Below are 16,692 nucleotides of genomic sequence, written 5' to 3'. Positions count from 1 at the left end.
TTTGACCCACTTGCCTGAGTGCACAGTCTACGCAACTCATTGACCCAGAAAGTCAGGGTCAGGGACACCCAAAGGAGGCCCAGGGTCCTGCCCAGGAGGGCAGGGTGGGAGCCCCCAGGCCTGGAGCTTAGCCCTTCCTTGCTGAGGTGAGACCCCATTCTGGGCCCCCAGCAGCTCCTGCTCCAAGGCTTTGCCTTGAATCCCAGAGTGGGAAGTACAAGAGAAGGAAATAGGAAACTCTATTATGTGTGTGAGTTGTGGGCTTGGGTCAGGGAATTGGGAGGAGGAGGAGGGGTTGGGCTCTCTAGTCCTCCACATCTTTCCTAAGTGCATTTCCTTTGGTTCAGTTTTGTTCTGTTTATTTTTTATTTTTAACGTGAACTGTGGGCTTTGGCTTAGGAAATCCGGGATGGGGGTGGGGCAGGGCAGTAACCTGAGGCTGCTGCCCCTTTTAGCTACCTGTCCACGGTAACATCCTCTCCTCCAGTTCCTCTGACCCCATGGGCCAGGCCCCTGACCTCCCGGCTTAACAGCTTCCAATGAGCCACTTCTCCCACATCAGCCTAGCTAACCAAAGGAGCTGGGGGTGCAGGGGCTGGCCATCAGCCCCTCTCAGCCCAGTCAATCAGGGTGCTCCCCACCTGCAGGCAGGAGGCAACACCCCATAAGCCCAGCCCACCCCTCTTTGGGGGAGCCTTCCTGTTGAGACTAGATGGGTGGGGCCACACCTGGCCACTCCTGGCCCAGAGGCTTGAGAGACCTCTTGGAACCTTGTTTCTAGTAGTTGTTTCCCCCAAGGTGAGCCAAGGTACCCTTGGGTGTGTTCAAGGAAGAAAAGTAGGGGAGGGAGGGAGAGATGCCATATATCCTGCAGCTCTGTCCTGCTGGAGTAGCCGGGCAGCTCCCTCAACTCCCACCCCTTTCCTCGGGTCCCCAAGTCAGCAGATTAAGCATTTTATAAATTGTATTTTAAATAAATGTTTTAAACTTGTCAGAACCTTGTCACTAATTTCTTGTATTCTTTATCTCTCTAGAATAAATGACAAAAGTGCTAAGAACCTTTTGGTTCTAATCTCGGAGATTTCACCACTCGATTTGTCACCCTGGATAATTAATTCACTTTCCTTCACGTCAAGACTCAATGTTTTATCCCTCTGAATTTATCCTTCCCACCCCCCGCCCCCCACATCTGTTTATAGGAATTCTTTCCCATTCTCCAGAAAGGTCCCCTTCACTCTCTTATGGCACAGTGATTTATAGCTTGTATGCACAACTTCTTTAGGTACTCCCCCTTCCCCCAGGACACTGCCCCAGTTTCCAATTTGAGGCCACCTTGAAAAGGAACACCAGAAGTCATTTTGTACAGATGATTTTAAGGATAGGATCTTCTTATATACTGTCATTGCATCAGAGGGGACAGCTGGCAATTTGACTACAGGTCTTTATTTTTCTCTTTAATGCTTTGTTATAAGCGAGACCTCCCTGGATCAGGAAGAAGTGAGGAATGTATTGGGGAATAGAGGTAAGATATGCCTAAAAATTCAACCAAAAAAGCTGGAGACTACAGGAGTATATGATAGAGCATCCCTAAAATGCTTGGGTGGTGTTGGAGCTGCTATTAAGACAGACCTAACTGGGGGAGTGGGTTGTTCAGTGGAAAGATCACTTGCCCTGAAGTTGGGAGAACCCAAGTTCAAATCCATATTCAGATGCAGCTATGTGACCCTGGCTAAATCACATAACTCCAACTGCCTTATCAAAGAAAGGGAGGGGGGCAGAGAAAGAAACAACTTTCAGAAATTAAAAAGCTAGCCTACCTCCATTTCTGGAGTGTTTTATGGGTCCTAATAACTTAGGTAAGATTGATAACCTGGAGAACATTCAGAGTACGACCAGCTCAGTCAGCTAGGAGACTTGTGGTCAAATGCCAGGCCTGGAGTTAGTAAAACCTAGATTCAAATTCAGTTTCACCTAGGGGGTGTGTGACCCTGGACAAGTCTTTAACCACCTCAGCTGCAAAAGACAATAATTGAGCACAAGTAATATTGGATTTGTTTGGTTTGGCCTAAGGGGGCAGTGATCAGTGGAAGTTGTAAGAGGCCAGTGAGTGATCAGAGGGACTGCTGGGATGGGCATCTAAGGCCACACGGAGGGCTCCCCAGTTGTATTCCCTGAGCCCCCAGCTCCCCTGCAGAACAAGGTGCTTCCTTTGGCCACCCTACTTAGGTCACATACACAGTCTCTTCTATGTCCTCTCTCGTCTTTCCCTTTCTTTTCTATGTCCTCTCCTGTCTCCCTCTCAACTTCTATGCCCTGTCTTTATTTTTCTTTCCCATTCTTTGGTTCTTTGTCTTTTGTTTCTCTCTATGTCTCTCTCAGTCTCTTTCTCTTATCTCTCTGTCTCTCTTGTAGAGATGGGTGGTGGAGGGTTCAGGAGGGCCAGAGGTGGTCCCCAGTGACAGGGGAAGCTCGTGGGAGAAGACCACCCAGCTAGCTGGTAGGGCTCCAGCTCCCAAGGGACCCTTTCTTCAGACCTTTTTCCCCGGAGTCACCGGGAGCCTAACTGGGGATTAGTGGTGGCTGTGGGTTCTGGGGGGAGGATGCCTTAGAAGCTCCTGGAGGCTGCTCTGGATGCCTCCAGGGCTGACCCAGCCTCCTCTTGGGTCAGTCTTTTGGTGGAACCTCCTCACCTGCAGGAATGTTTCCTTCTGAGGGGGTGAAGTCACTGTGCTTTGGGACTCCCCCGCCCCCTGGGAACGAGGAAATGAGGATCAGCACATTTCTGTTTATTGGCTGGGTGGACTGACCAGGCCCCAGAGGTGGCCTCCTACCCTAAGCCCAACAGCACCTGATATTCGAGTCCCCAGACCTGGTAAGAGCCTCAGTCAGAGGTGTGGAAGAGTGCCAGAGGCTCCCAGCAGTGTGTGCATATTGGGACGAGCCATTTACGAAGAGTGGGGTTGAGCTCCCTGCAAAGAAAAGCCAGTGGGTAGGGTGGGGGGGCCTGGATTCTCCTGGAGGGAGAGTGAACAAAGAACAGGAAGCAGCAGAGCTGGTCACTTGGAGAAGATCTAATTCAGTCTCAGTTGCAGGATTAGGAGGCAAGGGAAGGGACTTGTAGAGAGTGACCTACCCAGGGTGAATCAACCTCCCCCAGCTTTGGGGCCCCTTCCTGAGACTGGGCCCCAGCTCCTAATCTTCCAGGACCAGGGGAAGATGAGGAGTGCCTAACATTTAGGCCCACCTGCCTCCCTTGGATCCCATCTGGAAAAAGGTCCTGAAATCAGTGGTCATGTCAATGGGCTTATACTCTTCCAAAACGATGTGAGACCCCTGTCTCCGGCGGGCCGCCTTCTTGTCTAGGCGGGGGCACAATGAATAGCTGATTCCTTGGGCCGCATAGGGACTCTGTAGGAAAGCTGGTAGAGAAGAGGAAAAAGCTGATGTAGAGGCAGCTGGCAGCCACCCCAGGTCCCCCAGTTCTTGCTTCTCTGGCCCTGAACCCAAGTTGCCCCTGGTGTTCAACAGCCAGGATCACTCCAAGTAGAGTAGAAAATGCAGAGTCCCTGGAAACGCTTCTCAAGTCCAGGGCCACAGAGAACCAGCTGGCCTCAGACCTCTGCCCTTGGCTAAGAGGAAGTCCAAAGCCTCAAGTAAGCTAGATCATAATTTGCCCAAGTTGGAAGGGACCCGAGAAGGTGGAATGGCAAAGTTGAGGTGAGGACCTGAAAATATCGTGTATCCTAGCTGAAGGTGGTGGGGGTCTGAGAGCATGGACTGTGCCACCTGGGAGGGACCCTAGAACATAGCGCAACAGAACTGGAAGAACCCTTAGAACATGGACTGTCACAGCTGGAGGGAACCCTAGAACAAAGAAAGAGCTGGAATGTCCACTTGGCTCACTAGAACCCTCTTTTTTCATGAACAAATCCTTCCTACTACATATCTTCATCTCACCCTCTTTCTATCATCTGGCCCATTAAGAGGCAATAGATTCACTCTGGAGGGCAGGACACCACTAGTCATTTTTTTCCAGAATTTATCACTGTTTAAGAAATTGTTGATTGTGAGCTTAGTCAAAATACATAACTTCCCAGTTTCTTTATCTAGAAAATGAGGTCAAACTAAGTGATCTTTGATGTTCCTTGCAAGTCTGGACCTATGATCTCTCCCATAATCCATTCACACACACACACAGACATAGAATAGACACAGACCACCCCCTCCACATGCTACCTTCACATCTTCCCTACTCCTGACTCTTTTTCTCTGATCTCAGAGGAAGTTAGCTTTTCCTGCCAAGACTCATCCCTCCAATGGAGAGCAGTTTCTACTGAGAGTGAGTTCTGAAGATCACTTTCTTTTCAGTTTTAATCTCCCAATTTATCCTTTTGAGAAAAAAATGTTTTTAAGGTTTTTCTCCTTTTTTCTTTTAAAAATTAGTTGTTATAGGGGCAGCTAGGTGGCGCAGTGGATAGAGCACTGGCCCTGGAGTCAGGAGGACCTGAGTTCAAATTCAGCCTCAGACACTTAACCCCATTGCCTTGCAAAAAAAAAGAACTGAGTGAAAAATTAGTTCTTATAAAAGATGACTAGGAGGTGACAAGGGAGGCACAGAGAGAAATCTAGACATGAAAACAAAAGATGTGAATGCATTATAAAAAACCTTTATTTGATTCCCCATTCCTCTCAAGCCATCAGCTGGTATCTCTTTTGCCTCTTATTGACAAGATTTTAGCCTCGTCTCCATGCACTACTCTCTTTCTCATTGCTTTCTCAGTCCCATTCAATTCTCTGCCTCCTTGCTTCCCAGTTTCTCCTTACCACCTCTCCACTGAAAATGGTCTCTACAAGGTTACTTAAGTACAATCACCTGCCAACTCCAGAATCCTGTTCTCAGCTTCTGAAACTCAACCATCCTTTCCTCCTAGACTGATAGTTTGAGAGGAATGGGGAATCAAAGGAAGAGTTTGTTTGGTGTTTAATGTGTTTGTATCTTGTTTTCATATTGCCTAGATCTCTCTCCTAGTGACTTTTTCTTTGGTTCTATGCCTGCCTCCTAGATGGTCCCCCAAGTGTCTGGCCACTCGTGATCACAGGAACACAGGTTTACAGAATCTAGTCATTTTACAGAAGAGTAAAGAGAGTCTCAGAGATATCCTGTGAGCTTCCCAAGGTCACACGGGAGCAGCAGTCTTAGCGCTTCGATGAGCAGAGAGTTTCAGGTCCTTCAGTTCCTTTGCTGAAGGTGATCATCACCTCTTTCCTGGCTTCCTGGCCGTGGGTGTTCCCTGGGTTCTGTCCTGGTCCTCATCTTTTCTTTCCTGACATGCTGCCATAGGTTTAGGGAAGATCTGATACATATTACTCCTAGCCCCATCTCTTATGAACTTGCTGACTGTTGGACAGCTCCACCAGGATGTTCTAGCAGCCTCTCCAACTCAACAGGTCCAGTTTTTAACTAAATTCTCCCTTCCTCCCAACTGCCCAGTTTCTGCTGAGGGCACCAACATCCTCTCAGTCATCCAGAAGTATAACTTTGGAATCCATCTCGACTTCACTTTTTCCCTTGCTCCTTACCTGAAACCAATTGTATTACCTTGTCAATATTCTGTCCACACCATCTCTTATATTTAGTCATCAATCAGTCAACAAGCATTAGAGAGCACCTTCCTTGTTTTTCTACCTTCATTACCTTTTGTCTGGGTTGCTGCACAAACCCGCTATCTCCCTGTCTCCTGCATTTTTGCCTCTCCAGACTATCCTTCATGTGGCTGCCAATATAATCTTCCTAAGACACATAGCCAGCAATATCTAATGTCTAACTCTCCTCCCCAGAAACCTCCAGGGGTTCCCTATTGTCCCTAAAATACAAACTCTCCAGCCTAGCATTTCAGGTTCCCTATCATCTGACTCATGTCCCTTTCCAGTCTTACCTCTTACTACATCTGTCTCAACATTTTATTCCAGTCAAACTGAATAACTCAAAAGGCCACCTCTGGTGTCTGTCCAAATCTTCCCTGGTGCCTGGAATACACCACCTTCTCGCCCCTGTCTCCCACAATTCTTACCTTCCTTCAGCCTCAGCTCAGCTGCCACTTCCTCTTAGATATTCCAGTACAAGTAAACTTTCTGTCCCCCACTTCTCTTCCACATCTCTTTCTCTCTTCCTCTTTCCCTCTCTCCCCACCTCCCCCTCTCCCCTCCCTCCTTGTCCTTCCTTATACCTCTCCATTTTCTTCCTATTTACTTATCTGTGTACATGGTGTTATACCTCCCCTATTACCTGCCCCAGTATAAGCTCCTTAAGAATAGGAACAATGTCATTTTTATCTTTCCATGCCATTCAATAATTAAATTGAATTGAATTGAAATGGAAAGAAACTTAGATCATAAAAAGAAGAATTAATCTTAGTGGCAAAGATAGAATCAGGGAATGGCAGGTCTGGGAGGGCCATAGGACCCAGGATATCAGAGCTGGGAGGGTCCTTAGAACACAGGATGTCAGAGTTGAGGGTTATCTCATTGATCATCTGATACAAATCTCTCATTTTATAGATGAGGAAACTGAGGCCCATAGAGGGTGGGCCCCAGATAGGATGGACTGAATGAATCTCCTCAATTCATACAGCAGAACCTGGAATAGAACTCATATTTCCTGGCTCCTACTCAGGACAAGGAAGGTTCCCTGGTGAAGGCTTCCCCTGCTTCCCTTAAGCTCCATCCCCCCAGACAGGTAGAGGACTTGGCTCTCCTTAGGGGGAGAATGGAATAGCCTGGGCCCCTGGGCCCAGGTACTGGGTGAGTGCTGCCCCAAGGAAGGAAAGTGGGAGGGAGGGGTCTCACGTTGGTTTTGCCGCTTGATCCGGTCCATGACATTCAAGACCTTTTGCTCTTGTGGACTCATATCTGAGGTTCGGGAGAAGGCTCTCTTGTGGGGATGAGATGGTCGGGTACCATTTACAGCATGTTCTTTATACTTCGACATAAATTTCATCTTCTTTTGATAATAACTGGAGAATCAGAGATCCCTACTTAGCCCTGAGCCCCAAGGCAACTGGTACATTTCTATGTTGTGAATTTTGGCCATTCATGGGGCCTGCTGACTAGGGCAGGAGATGGACTTTAGGAATCAGTGAACCTGGCTCTATTGTCATTTCTACAGAGCTAAATAGAAAAAAAAAATAACAGCACTTTTCTCACAACAGCCCTAGAGGGTAAGTATTGCAAATATTATTATACGCATTCTACAGAAGAAGAAACTGTCTCTGGTCTCATGGACTAGAGTCAATTCCAGGATGAGTGATGAACAGAGTTGTCCAAGTCTTGGACTGAAGACTTAGGAGTCTTAGAAGAGGATTCATTTAGAGCTAGATCAATTTAGAGATGAAAGTGATCTTAGAGACCAAGACTAACTTCTTCATTTTACAAATGAAGGACCTGAGGCAGAGGTGAAGTGACTTGCCTAAAGTCACACAGTTAATATGTGTCACAAGCAAGATCTGAACTCAGATCTTTCTGATGCCAAGCCAGTGTTCTAGTCACACCACTACCTGGCTGCCCCTACACCATTGCTCTGTTCCAAGTTTCACCGATGTAGAGAATTCTTGGTACAAGAGCTCTCTCCTTGAGTAGGTCAGCAAGTTATTTGTAACCTAATATCTTAGATGTGTTGGTAACCTAAAGCCATTCAGAGAGAAAGAGAGAGAGAGAGAGAGAGAGAGAGAGAGAGAGAAAGAGAGAGAGAGAGAAAGAGATATAGAAGGTTAGAGACAGATAGGGATAAACATTTAAACATATATGATATATATTTATATAGTTATATAGATGTAGAGAGAGACAAAGAACTACTAGAGTCAAAAATGTGGAAATAGATATAGAATTAGATATATAAAGATCTACATAGATTTAGAGACAGAAAGAGATAGAGAAATCTAGCAAAAGAAAAAGATAAAGACAGAAATAGGAAAATAGAGATGGAGAGATCTATAAATATACAGATATATAGACAAAAAGATAGATATATAGAGATAGAGAAATATGTAGAGATAGTTTTAGAAATAGATTATATAGAGAAAGCAACATAACTATAGAGATAATAGACAAAGAGCTAGCTAGAGATAGAGAAATATAGATTATATAGAATTATATTAAGTATAAATATCTAAAGATAGAACTGAAGAGATAGAGAAATATAATAAGAGATAGCTATAGAAGGATAAAGATAGAAGTAAAGATAGAAAATTCATCTGACTTACTAGACTGATCCTGGGCAGATGCTTGAAGCACATAAAAGTAGAATGATTGGCTAAGGTCACATGAGTAGTAAATGTTAAGAGATGGATTTGAATTCAGGTTTTCCTAACATAGTAATATATTTTATTGCTAACGATACCTTATAATTGCATCATGCTTTCTATTTATAGAATGCTTTACAAAACCCTTTTACTTTCTTTATTTCATCTGAATCCTTACCACTATTCTGTGAAGGAAGGCAAGGCAAGGATTATTAAATGCCATTTTACAGGGGGGAAAACCTCTGACAGTCACAATTAGTGGATTTTCCAAGATTCAGGAGGTAATGAGAGATAGAACCTGCCCCGAGGCCAGATCTTTTCTCTCCCTGGACAGGGCTCTTTCATCACCCAAATCCCTCCCCTCCCCCACCTTCTCCCCAAACCCCCAAGGCTCACTTGGTGATTTCTTCCATGGAGGCTTCAGGTAAAGCGAGCATCTCTACCAACTGGGACAGGATTTCAAATAGGAGAGTATGGGGATTTCGAACATTTGATAAAGGACTATTGTTCTGTTCTGAGGGAAGAGTGGAAGGCATTATCAGCTTACTAGTGGTAATTTTCTTAGTTTTTATCATGTAATGTATGTTATCTTTAACTACAGGTATGGGATTTTATCCCATCCCCTATACTGAACTAGAGGTCAGGAACTCTATTTTATCTTCATAAGCCTAATGTAGTACTCTATACACAGTAGGAACTTAATAAATATTAGTTACATGAATGAATGAATGAATGAATGAAGTCTCTCCTAGTCCCAATATCATATGCTAGTGACAAGGCTGGTGGGATAGGAACAAGACCCTATCAACTCACCAACCCCCTCAGGTCTTGGCTCTTCTGCACAGTATCCTCCCTTCTGCTCACTCGACTTATCTCTAAGCACTACCTCACCCACAGGGTCCCCTTCTCACCTACGGATCTACAGAACCGGTGAGTATCTGTCAGGACATACAGGAAGTCCTTGAAATCCACATGTCCATCACCTGCAGAAACATCCAAAGCCTTACACAAAGTCTCTTTCCCAGCTCTCACCCCAGGGGACTCTTCCCATTGAACCACATGACTGTCTTCAAAATGGGCTATTTTCAAAGTGGGTTAAGTTCCATCCATTTCTCCTAGTTCCATAAATGAAAAGGTCATATCTTACCTAAACTTTTTTTTTTTGCCTTCTATACTAACATTTCTTTGGTGTCACATAATAAATGCTTGTTAAATGAGTGAACAAATGAGATTTATTGAATTTGTACTTTATAGCTTCCCCTCCTATTTAGAATTTCCTGAGGTTAAAGACTACGCCTCCCTGTCAGCTGTGTGTTTGTGTGTGTGTGTGTGTGTCCCTATCAGAAGACTGGGAGCTAGATTAAGTGAAGAGATTGTGTGTCAACTGTCAGAATGGGGACTCACTCAGGGAACATAGAATCATGGATTTTAAGCTTAGAGTTCATCTTTGACCAACTCTAACATTTAGAGATTTTACTGAGCATAAATGGGGTCCATATATATAAGTTGTTCATTCAAGGTCACTCAAATTGACCTTGTAAATAATTGGAAGGGCTGAAATTTGAATTCAAGCTCCCTTGACTTTAAACCCCAAATTTTTTTTTGTACACTGAACAGGGATTTTTAAAAAAAGCCTCTTGTCACTTGATGTAGTTTGTGCTTCCCAGTATTTTAAAATTGGGTCCTGATGAATGAAGTCTGGGTTTCTTTGCTCCACAAAATGGTGGTTTCCTACCAGCTAAACTGTAGGCCAGTCAATAGGGCACTGTCTGGGAATTTCAGTTTCCTTTTCTCTATAATGAAGAGGTTGGAAGACATCATCTTCCTTCCAGCTACACTTGATATGATTTTATGATACTCAGAGATAGGGTGAATGTCTAAACTGGATTGGGCAGGCATTATAATCCTTATTTGACAAGGGAGAAAACTGGGGTCAGGTGAGGTGAAATGAATTGGCTAAGGTTCCACACTAATTTATCCTAAGCAGGCTAGTACTAGGGTGCAGATCTAAAACTCAGGTCTCATGATCTCTAATGAAGGGCCCTTTTCAGTGTCAACCCCAAGAACATACAGTGGCTTGGACAGGGAGTTGTGGGAATGGAGAGGAAGCTGGGATCCTTGGGAAAGGGTGAGGGGGGGGTCTCTCCAGTGTTTACTTACCATTCACGTCAGCACTAGTCAGGGCATCAGCCATCTCATCTTGGGTCCTGGGTATCCCCACTAGTGATAGAGTGGTCTTCAGGCAGTGGATGTCAATTTCTCCAGGACCACAGAAAAACTTAAAGTATTCTCTAAAAGCTATGAGGAAGATGGAATAAAATGATGAAGGGAGCTGACTAAAGAAATAAGAGCCATTTCCCTTAATGGATATGAACAAAAACCAAAAGGATATGAGAGGGGCAACTAGATGGCACAGTGGATAGAACACCAGTCTTGGAGTCTGGAGGACCTGAGTTCAAATGCCACCTCAGATACTTAATATTTGCCTAGCTGTGTTACCTTGGGCAAGTCACTTAAATAAGTAAAATAAATAAATAATAATAAATTAAATAAATTAAAAAATTAAAGTATATGAGACAGAGAGATTTCAAAGGAAGTAATTCCAGAAATCAACATCAAAAATGAAAAAAATACCCTAAATCACTAATAATTATAGATATGCAAATAAAAGCAAATTGAAAATTCTGCTTCTTTATCATCCATCAATCAGACTGCAAAGATGACAATAGAGGAAAAAGTAAGGGGGGGGTTCAGGAAAACAATATACTTGTATACTATTGGTCCAGCCATTTGGGAAACATTTGAAACTATGCACAGAAAGTTACTAAACTCTGCATATCTTTTGACCCAACTCTCTCTCTCTCTCTCTCTCTCTCTCTCTCTCTCTCTCTCTCTCTCTCTCTCTGTTTTATATATATATATATATATACATATATATATATGTATATATATATATATATATTAGACCTATAGTCCAAAAAAGTCAAAGAAAGAGAAAAAAAGAGTCTATTGGCACAAAAATACTTATAGCAGAGCTTTTTAAAGTAGACCCAAATTGGAAACAAAGGGGATATCCTTCTGGATAATGTCTAAACAAAATATATTTGAGTGAACTGAAATATTGTGCCATAAGAAATGTTGAAATGACAGTTTAAAAATTTTATTTTTATTTTTTTCCAATTACCTGCAAAGATAGTTTTCAACATTCATTCTTTTGCAAGCTTTTGAGTAACCCGCCTCCATCCCATGGTAGTGAACAATCTGATATAATTTAGACTGTACAATCATGTGAAATGACAGTTTTAGAGGACACTAAGAAGACCTGACAAACATAAGAAAAATAGAACAACATATACAATGATAATAAAGACTTGAGAACTCTAATCAATGCAATGATAAACCATGAGTCCAAAAGAAATAAAGATGAAATATACTCCTTCCCTTCTTACAGAGTGGGGAAGGGAAAGAAGTATTTATATAGAACTTACAATGTGTTCCATGCTTTTTACAAATAGTAACTCATTCCATGGCACCAGCTGCCTCAGGGACTTGATGAATGTAAACTAAATTTTCAAATATGGCCAAGATGGGAAGTTGTTTTTCTGTACCATGCAGTTATGGATTAAGAACTTTAGTTTTTAGAGTGTGGTGGTGGTGGTTGTTTCAGTTTGCTCAGTTGGGCAGGATGTGTAGTGTGAGAAAAAGATTAATAATAAATAAAGACTAGTTGAGTGGTCCTCCCAAAGAGAGAACAGTGCCTCCCTCATTCTTTCTCTCCTTCTCCACATTCTCATTCACCCTTTTGGAGAAAAACTGTAAAACTCAACTCACCCTTGTTGCTTAGAATGAAAAAGTTGCACTAAAAGAGTGAAGCAACTGCTGAAGAAAAAGCAAGGCAAATGTATATAATCTCTTAAGAGTTTTCTTGACTCAGACCCTCAATGATATGCATGGACCACAATTGGCATTATGGGAGTCAAAAGAAATTTTCTCCTTCAAATCAAATAAAAGTTTAGACTTAAAACAACCTAAAAGCTGACAGCAGGAGAAGAGGAATTAAAAAGACCTTGCTTAAAAAGAATCACTACTTGTCTACAGCTAGCTGTCTGGTGTCTGCATCACAAAAGAACTAACATGTAAACCAGCAGGGCTGTCCACCAAAGGCTTGGATGCTTTACAGCAAAAGACCAACAGGTGGCATCAGAGACTAACAATAGCTCAAAAGAGATGACAACAGAGTGGAGGTAGCCTAGAGATTAGAACTGACACAGTTCTATCACTAGAGGATCGTTGGCAGCTCCATCACATTAATAGTGTGAATTCCTTTTGCTATTTGTTTCCTTTCACATAGGTTCCCTGGCTAAACATAATCCTTGTGTGTATACATACACACATATACATACATACATATATATACATATATATATGTATATACATATATATGTATATATATATATGTATGTGGTATAGTTCTTTGGCCAAACAAAATCCACATATCCACATGCACACACACATATATGTAAATGTATATATACTCCTCTCTGTCCTTATAAGTTCTCTGTCCTTCCCTTCACTGATGGTCAAGTAATCAAAGGAAGAGTGTTCCTACACGTGGATGATGTGAGGTAATTTTTCTTTATACTTATTTTACTAAACTATAAAATTATACATCTTTCATTTTGAATTAATATGTACTCAGGCTAGGCTACTAAACGAAAATATATCAGTGGGGGTTCCTGAGTTGTGCGTTTGAACGGATGCTGATCCACAAAGTGTCTTAAATAGGAGATTTTTTGGGAGAAAGTCAACACAAGGAGGAATCTGGGTACTGCATATTTATATCATAATATAGCATATTATGATATATGATATGATAGATGTGTCATAGATAAGTTCATGAGAGAAGATGCTGTAAGATATCCTTGATGTCTTTCAGTACCTAGATATATTTTTTTCCTTTTGACAATTTGAGACCATGAGGAAGAGGCAGATAAGGTAAAAGTGGAAACTAAGGATAGTGATAGTATAGAAAGAATTATGAGTTTATACAATTTAGGACTGAAATTACAACAACATATTTCTTTAATACTTCTTAAAGTACTTTCTTCATCACAGTTCTATGAGGTAGGTAATACAAGTTTTATTTTCTTGTAAATGGAAAAACAGAGACTCAGAGAATCAAAGTAACCTAGGATCATGGATCAGATTCAAAACTGGAGGGAATCTTAGAGATCATCTAGGCTAATTGTCTCTTTATAGATGAAGTCGAGGCTTAGAAGGGGAAAATGACTTGCCCATAGTTACAAAGATAGGACCCGGGCAGAGATTCAAAGCCAGGGACTCAAATTCCAAAGTCAGGAAAGTCAGTTGAAATCCTATGTGGTTTATTGTTTTGGGGGGGAGGGTGCAAAATTAGGTTTAGGGAGAAGCAAAGTTTATCAGAAAGCCCAGTTCAACTGAATGCTCTCCAACCCATTTGATGAAAATAAAGAACCTTAAGGAGCAAGTAACAATATTTCCATACTGACCTTGTACACGGTTGTTTGCATGTTACCTTTACCCATTAGATTATAAGCTCTTGCGGACAGGGACTAGAATTTTTTTTTGTTTTTTAGTGCCTGCACATAGTAGATATGCTTAATAAATGTTAATAAATTATAGATTGCAAGGGACAAATGAGAGGGAAAACAAAATGTTCTGCTCTTAAGTGAATGAAAACAAGTATTTAACTTTGTGAGTCTTTTCAGAGGGGTGAAGAAGCTATTTCATTGAACAGAATGGAATCACAGAATGGCCCAAGGATCAGCCACCCCTAGTGTGGCCTTAAAAGCAAGACATCCATAGTCTTTGAAGAGTCAGTCGGGGCAGGAACCAACCCTGAGAAGTGTGAGCTCCGCAGTCAAGGGAAGAGCTGACTATGGAAGAGGAGGTCGAGCTTTTGGGAGGGAATTGTTCCTCCCTGCTGTTGTCCATGACATCTCATAGCAGAGCTCCTCATTCTATTGAAAACCCTGCTCCCCAGTACACTCTATGAAAATACAGAACTTAAGGAACAAGTAACAAACTCTGGAGGGAGCAACTTTAGGATCCCAACTGTTTCCTGTTGTGGGAGAATGGACTCCAGTCATATGGGGGAGGGATAGTGAATTGAAATTACTATTCTTGTAGCTCATCCAGCCTAGAATCTGTGAGTTAGAAGAGACCTTAGCCATCACATCCTGTCCAGAGTGAAAAGATACCAAATTATCCAACTTGGACTTGAACACTACCACTGAGGGGGAGCTCATTCTCTCTCTCTCTCTCTCTCTCTCTCTCTTTTTAGGTTTTTGTGGGGTTAAGTGGCTTGCCCAAGGCCACACGGCTAGGTATTATTAAGTGTCTGAGACCGGATTTGAACCCAGGTACTCCTAACTCCAGGGCCAGTGCTTTATCCACTATGCCACCTAGCCGCCCTGAGTTCATTCTCTTTTGAGGCAACCCACTCTACTTTGGGACATAAAATTACAACAATTAGGAAGTTTTTCCTGATATTGAGCATAAATTTGCCCTTCTGCAACTTTCCACCGACTTATTCTGGGGCTAAGTAGAACAAATCTAATCCTTTATCACAGTGACAGCCTTTTAAGTCCTCTCTTGCCTATCATGTCCTCACTGAAGCTAAGCATTGTTCATTTCTGCAGCTCATCCTTATATAGCACGGCTTCAAAGCCCTTCACCATCCCAATTGCCCTTCACTGGACAAGGTCCAGATTATCAATGTCCTTTCTAAAACTTGGCACCCAGAAATGAATAGAGTATTTCAAGTGTTATCTGACCTGCCATAGGAAATCTGGAGCCAATTTAATCCTGCTGAATATTCCTGGGGCATTGAGACCTGAGCCAAACATTTATACATATGTCACCAGGAGAAGTGCCAGAGGCTTACTCCATATCTAATATTTTGACATAATGGATAAGATACTGGGCTTGTAATTAGAAAGCCCAGCTGTGTGAACCTGGGAAAGTCATGTAAGTTTTCTCATACTGTTTCTTCATTTTTAAAATGAAGGAGATGAAACTCATGGTCTCTAAGGGTCCTTCCAACTTAAAATGAATGATCCTATGATTTAGGGAGCAAGAGTCATTGATTAATTGGTTGTTGTTCTTTTTTTCTTTTTTTTAATTTTTTTAAATTCATTTAAATTTTTTTTTTTTAGGTTTTTGGGGGGTTTTTTTGCAAGGCAAATGGGGTTAAGTGGCTTGCCCAAGGTCACACAGCTAGGTAATTATTAAGTGTCTGAAATCAGATTTGAACTCAGGTACTCCTGACTCCAGGGCTGGTGCTTTATCTACTGCACCACCTAGCTGCTCCCAGTTGTTGTTCTTAAAGAAGATTATGACATCAAGTGAATGCTGACTTGGTTTCCTAAGAGTCTCAGAAGATGGGAAGGTGGTAGAGAAATCAACAATATATCATTTGGCTAAGAGACCTACCGCAGAAAAGCTATATTCTAGCTTTGACCTTGGTTCATCAGAGTTCAGAAAAACAAACAACAGTACATGGTTGAAAACTCCAACTAATTCTGTTAGCAAACCTTGCTGCCCCAGGAAAATGCAAGCCAGTAGACCACACAGCAATTAATAAAAAGTCTTAACAGTTTGCCAGCTCCAGAGGACGGAAAAGGTGATATAGCAAGCCCTCTTATAAGGCATTGGTTCCAAGATGTATGTCTATACAAAGCTCTGAGAGCAGAGGTTGCTTGGAGAAAAAAGGGTGAGAAAGATGGAAGTAGAAACTTCTGAATGGGGGTAATGTAAGACATGAGGAAGCAGCAATGACTGGAGGCAGCCCTGCTGGGAGAGAATTAAGGAATTCTAGGACCTGTGGAACCAGTTGAGAAGTAAGTGTGATTGTGGCCAAAAAGGCAGCAACAGTGATGGCCAAAAGCTAGCATAGAGGCAGCAGCCAACCTTGAATCAAGGGAAGAAATAAATCTTCAGAAAATAGATAATGAAGAGGAAGGCTCAAGGTCAATGACAACACTTATGGAGTTAGGATCTTTCTAGGATTCTGTGAGCTGATGGTACTTGGGATAAACCCTTGGAGGCAGGGAAGAATTGAAACTGTTTCCTTATTCAGGCTAAGGAATAAGTCTCCTTTCCTTCTCTTTTATTCCTCTTAATATATCTATTCTCTAATGCTGCTTTTTTTTAGGTTTTTGCAAGGCAAATGGGGTTAAGTGACTTGTCCAAGGCCATACAGCTAGGTAATTATTAAGTGTCTCACTGTATTTGAACCCAGGTACTCCTGACTCCAGGGCTGGTGTTTTATCCACTGCGCCACCTAGCTGCCCCTTTAATGCTATTTTTAAAGGGAGGCAATTAGATTATGTGACTTGCCCAGGGTCTGAGAGCA

General features: G+C 42.4%; 1 protein-coding gene across 8 annotated transcripts in view; it reads right to left on the bottom strand.

The window, feature by feature from the left end:
* Nucleotides 1-2,771: 2,771 nt before the first annotated feature.
* The window catches only part of SPATA21 (spermatogenesis associated 21), a 32,903-nt gene continuing 18,982 nt past the window's right edge, over nucleotides 2,772-16,692 (bottom strand). For all 8 annotated transcript variants that reach the window (XM_074218310.1, XM_074218311.1, XM_074218312.1 and 5 more), the window contains 6 exons: nucleotides 10,458-10,595; nucleotides 9,209-9,280; nucleotides 8,694-8,811; nucleotides 6,847-7,013; nucleotides 3,245-3,419; nucleotides 2,772-2,969 (listed from right to left, as the gene is read on the bottom strand). In XM_074218310.1, coding sequence (XP_074074411.1) covers nucleotides 2,882-2,969; nucleotides 3,245-3,419; nucleotides 6,847-7,013; nucleotides 8,694-8,811; nucleotides 9,209-9,280; nucleotides 10,458-10,595 — 758 coding nt within the window. In that variant the 3' untranslated portion in view covers nucleotides 2,772-2,881. The remainder of the gene's footprint in view (nucleotides 2,970-3,244; nucleotides 3,420-6,846; nucleotides 7,014-8,693; nucleotides 8,812-9,208; nucleotides 9,281-10,457; nucleotides 10,596-16,692) is intronic.

The sequence above is a fragment of the Macrotis lagotis genome, chromosome 1 (genome assembly GCF_037893015.1).
Source record: "Macrotis lagotis isolate mMagLag1 chromosome 1, bilby.v1.9.chrom.fasta, whole genome shotgun sequence".
Taxonomy (NCBI): domain Eukaryota; kingdom Metazoa; phylum Chordata; class Mammalia; order Peramelemorphia; family Peramelidae; genus Macrotis; species Macrotis lagotis.
The sequence above is the reverse complement of the archived record's forward strand: the minus strand, read 5'-3'. Positions and strand labels throughout refer to the sequence as shown.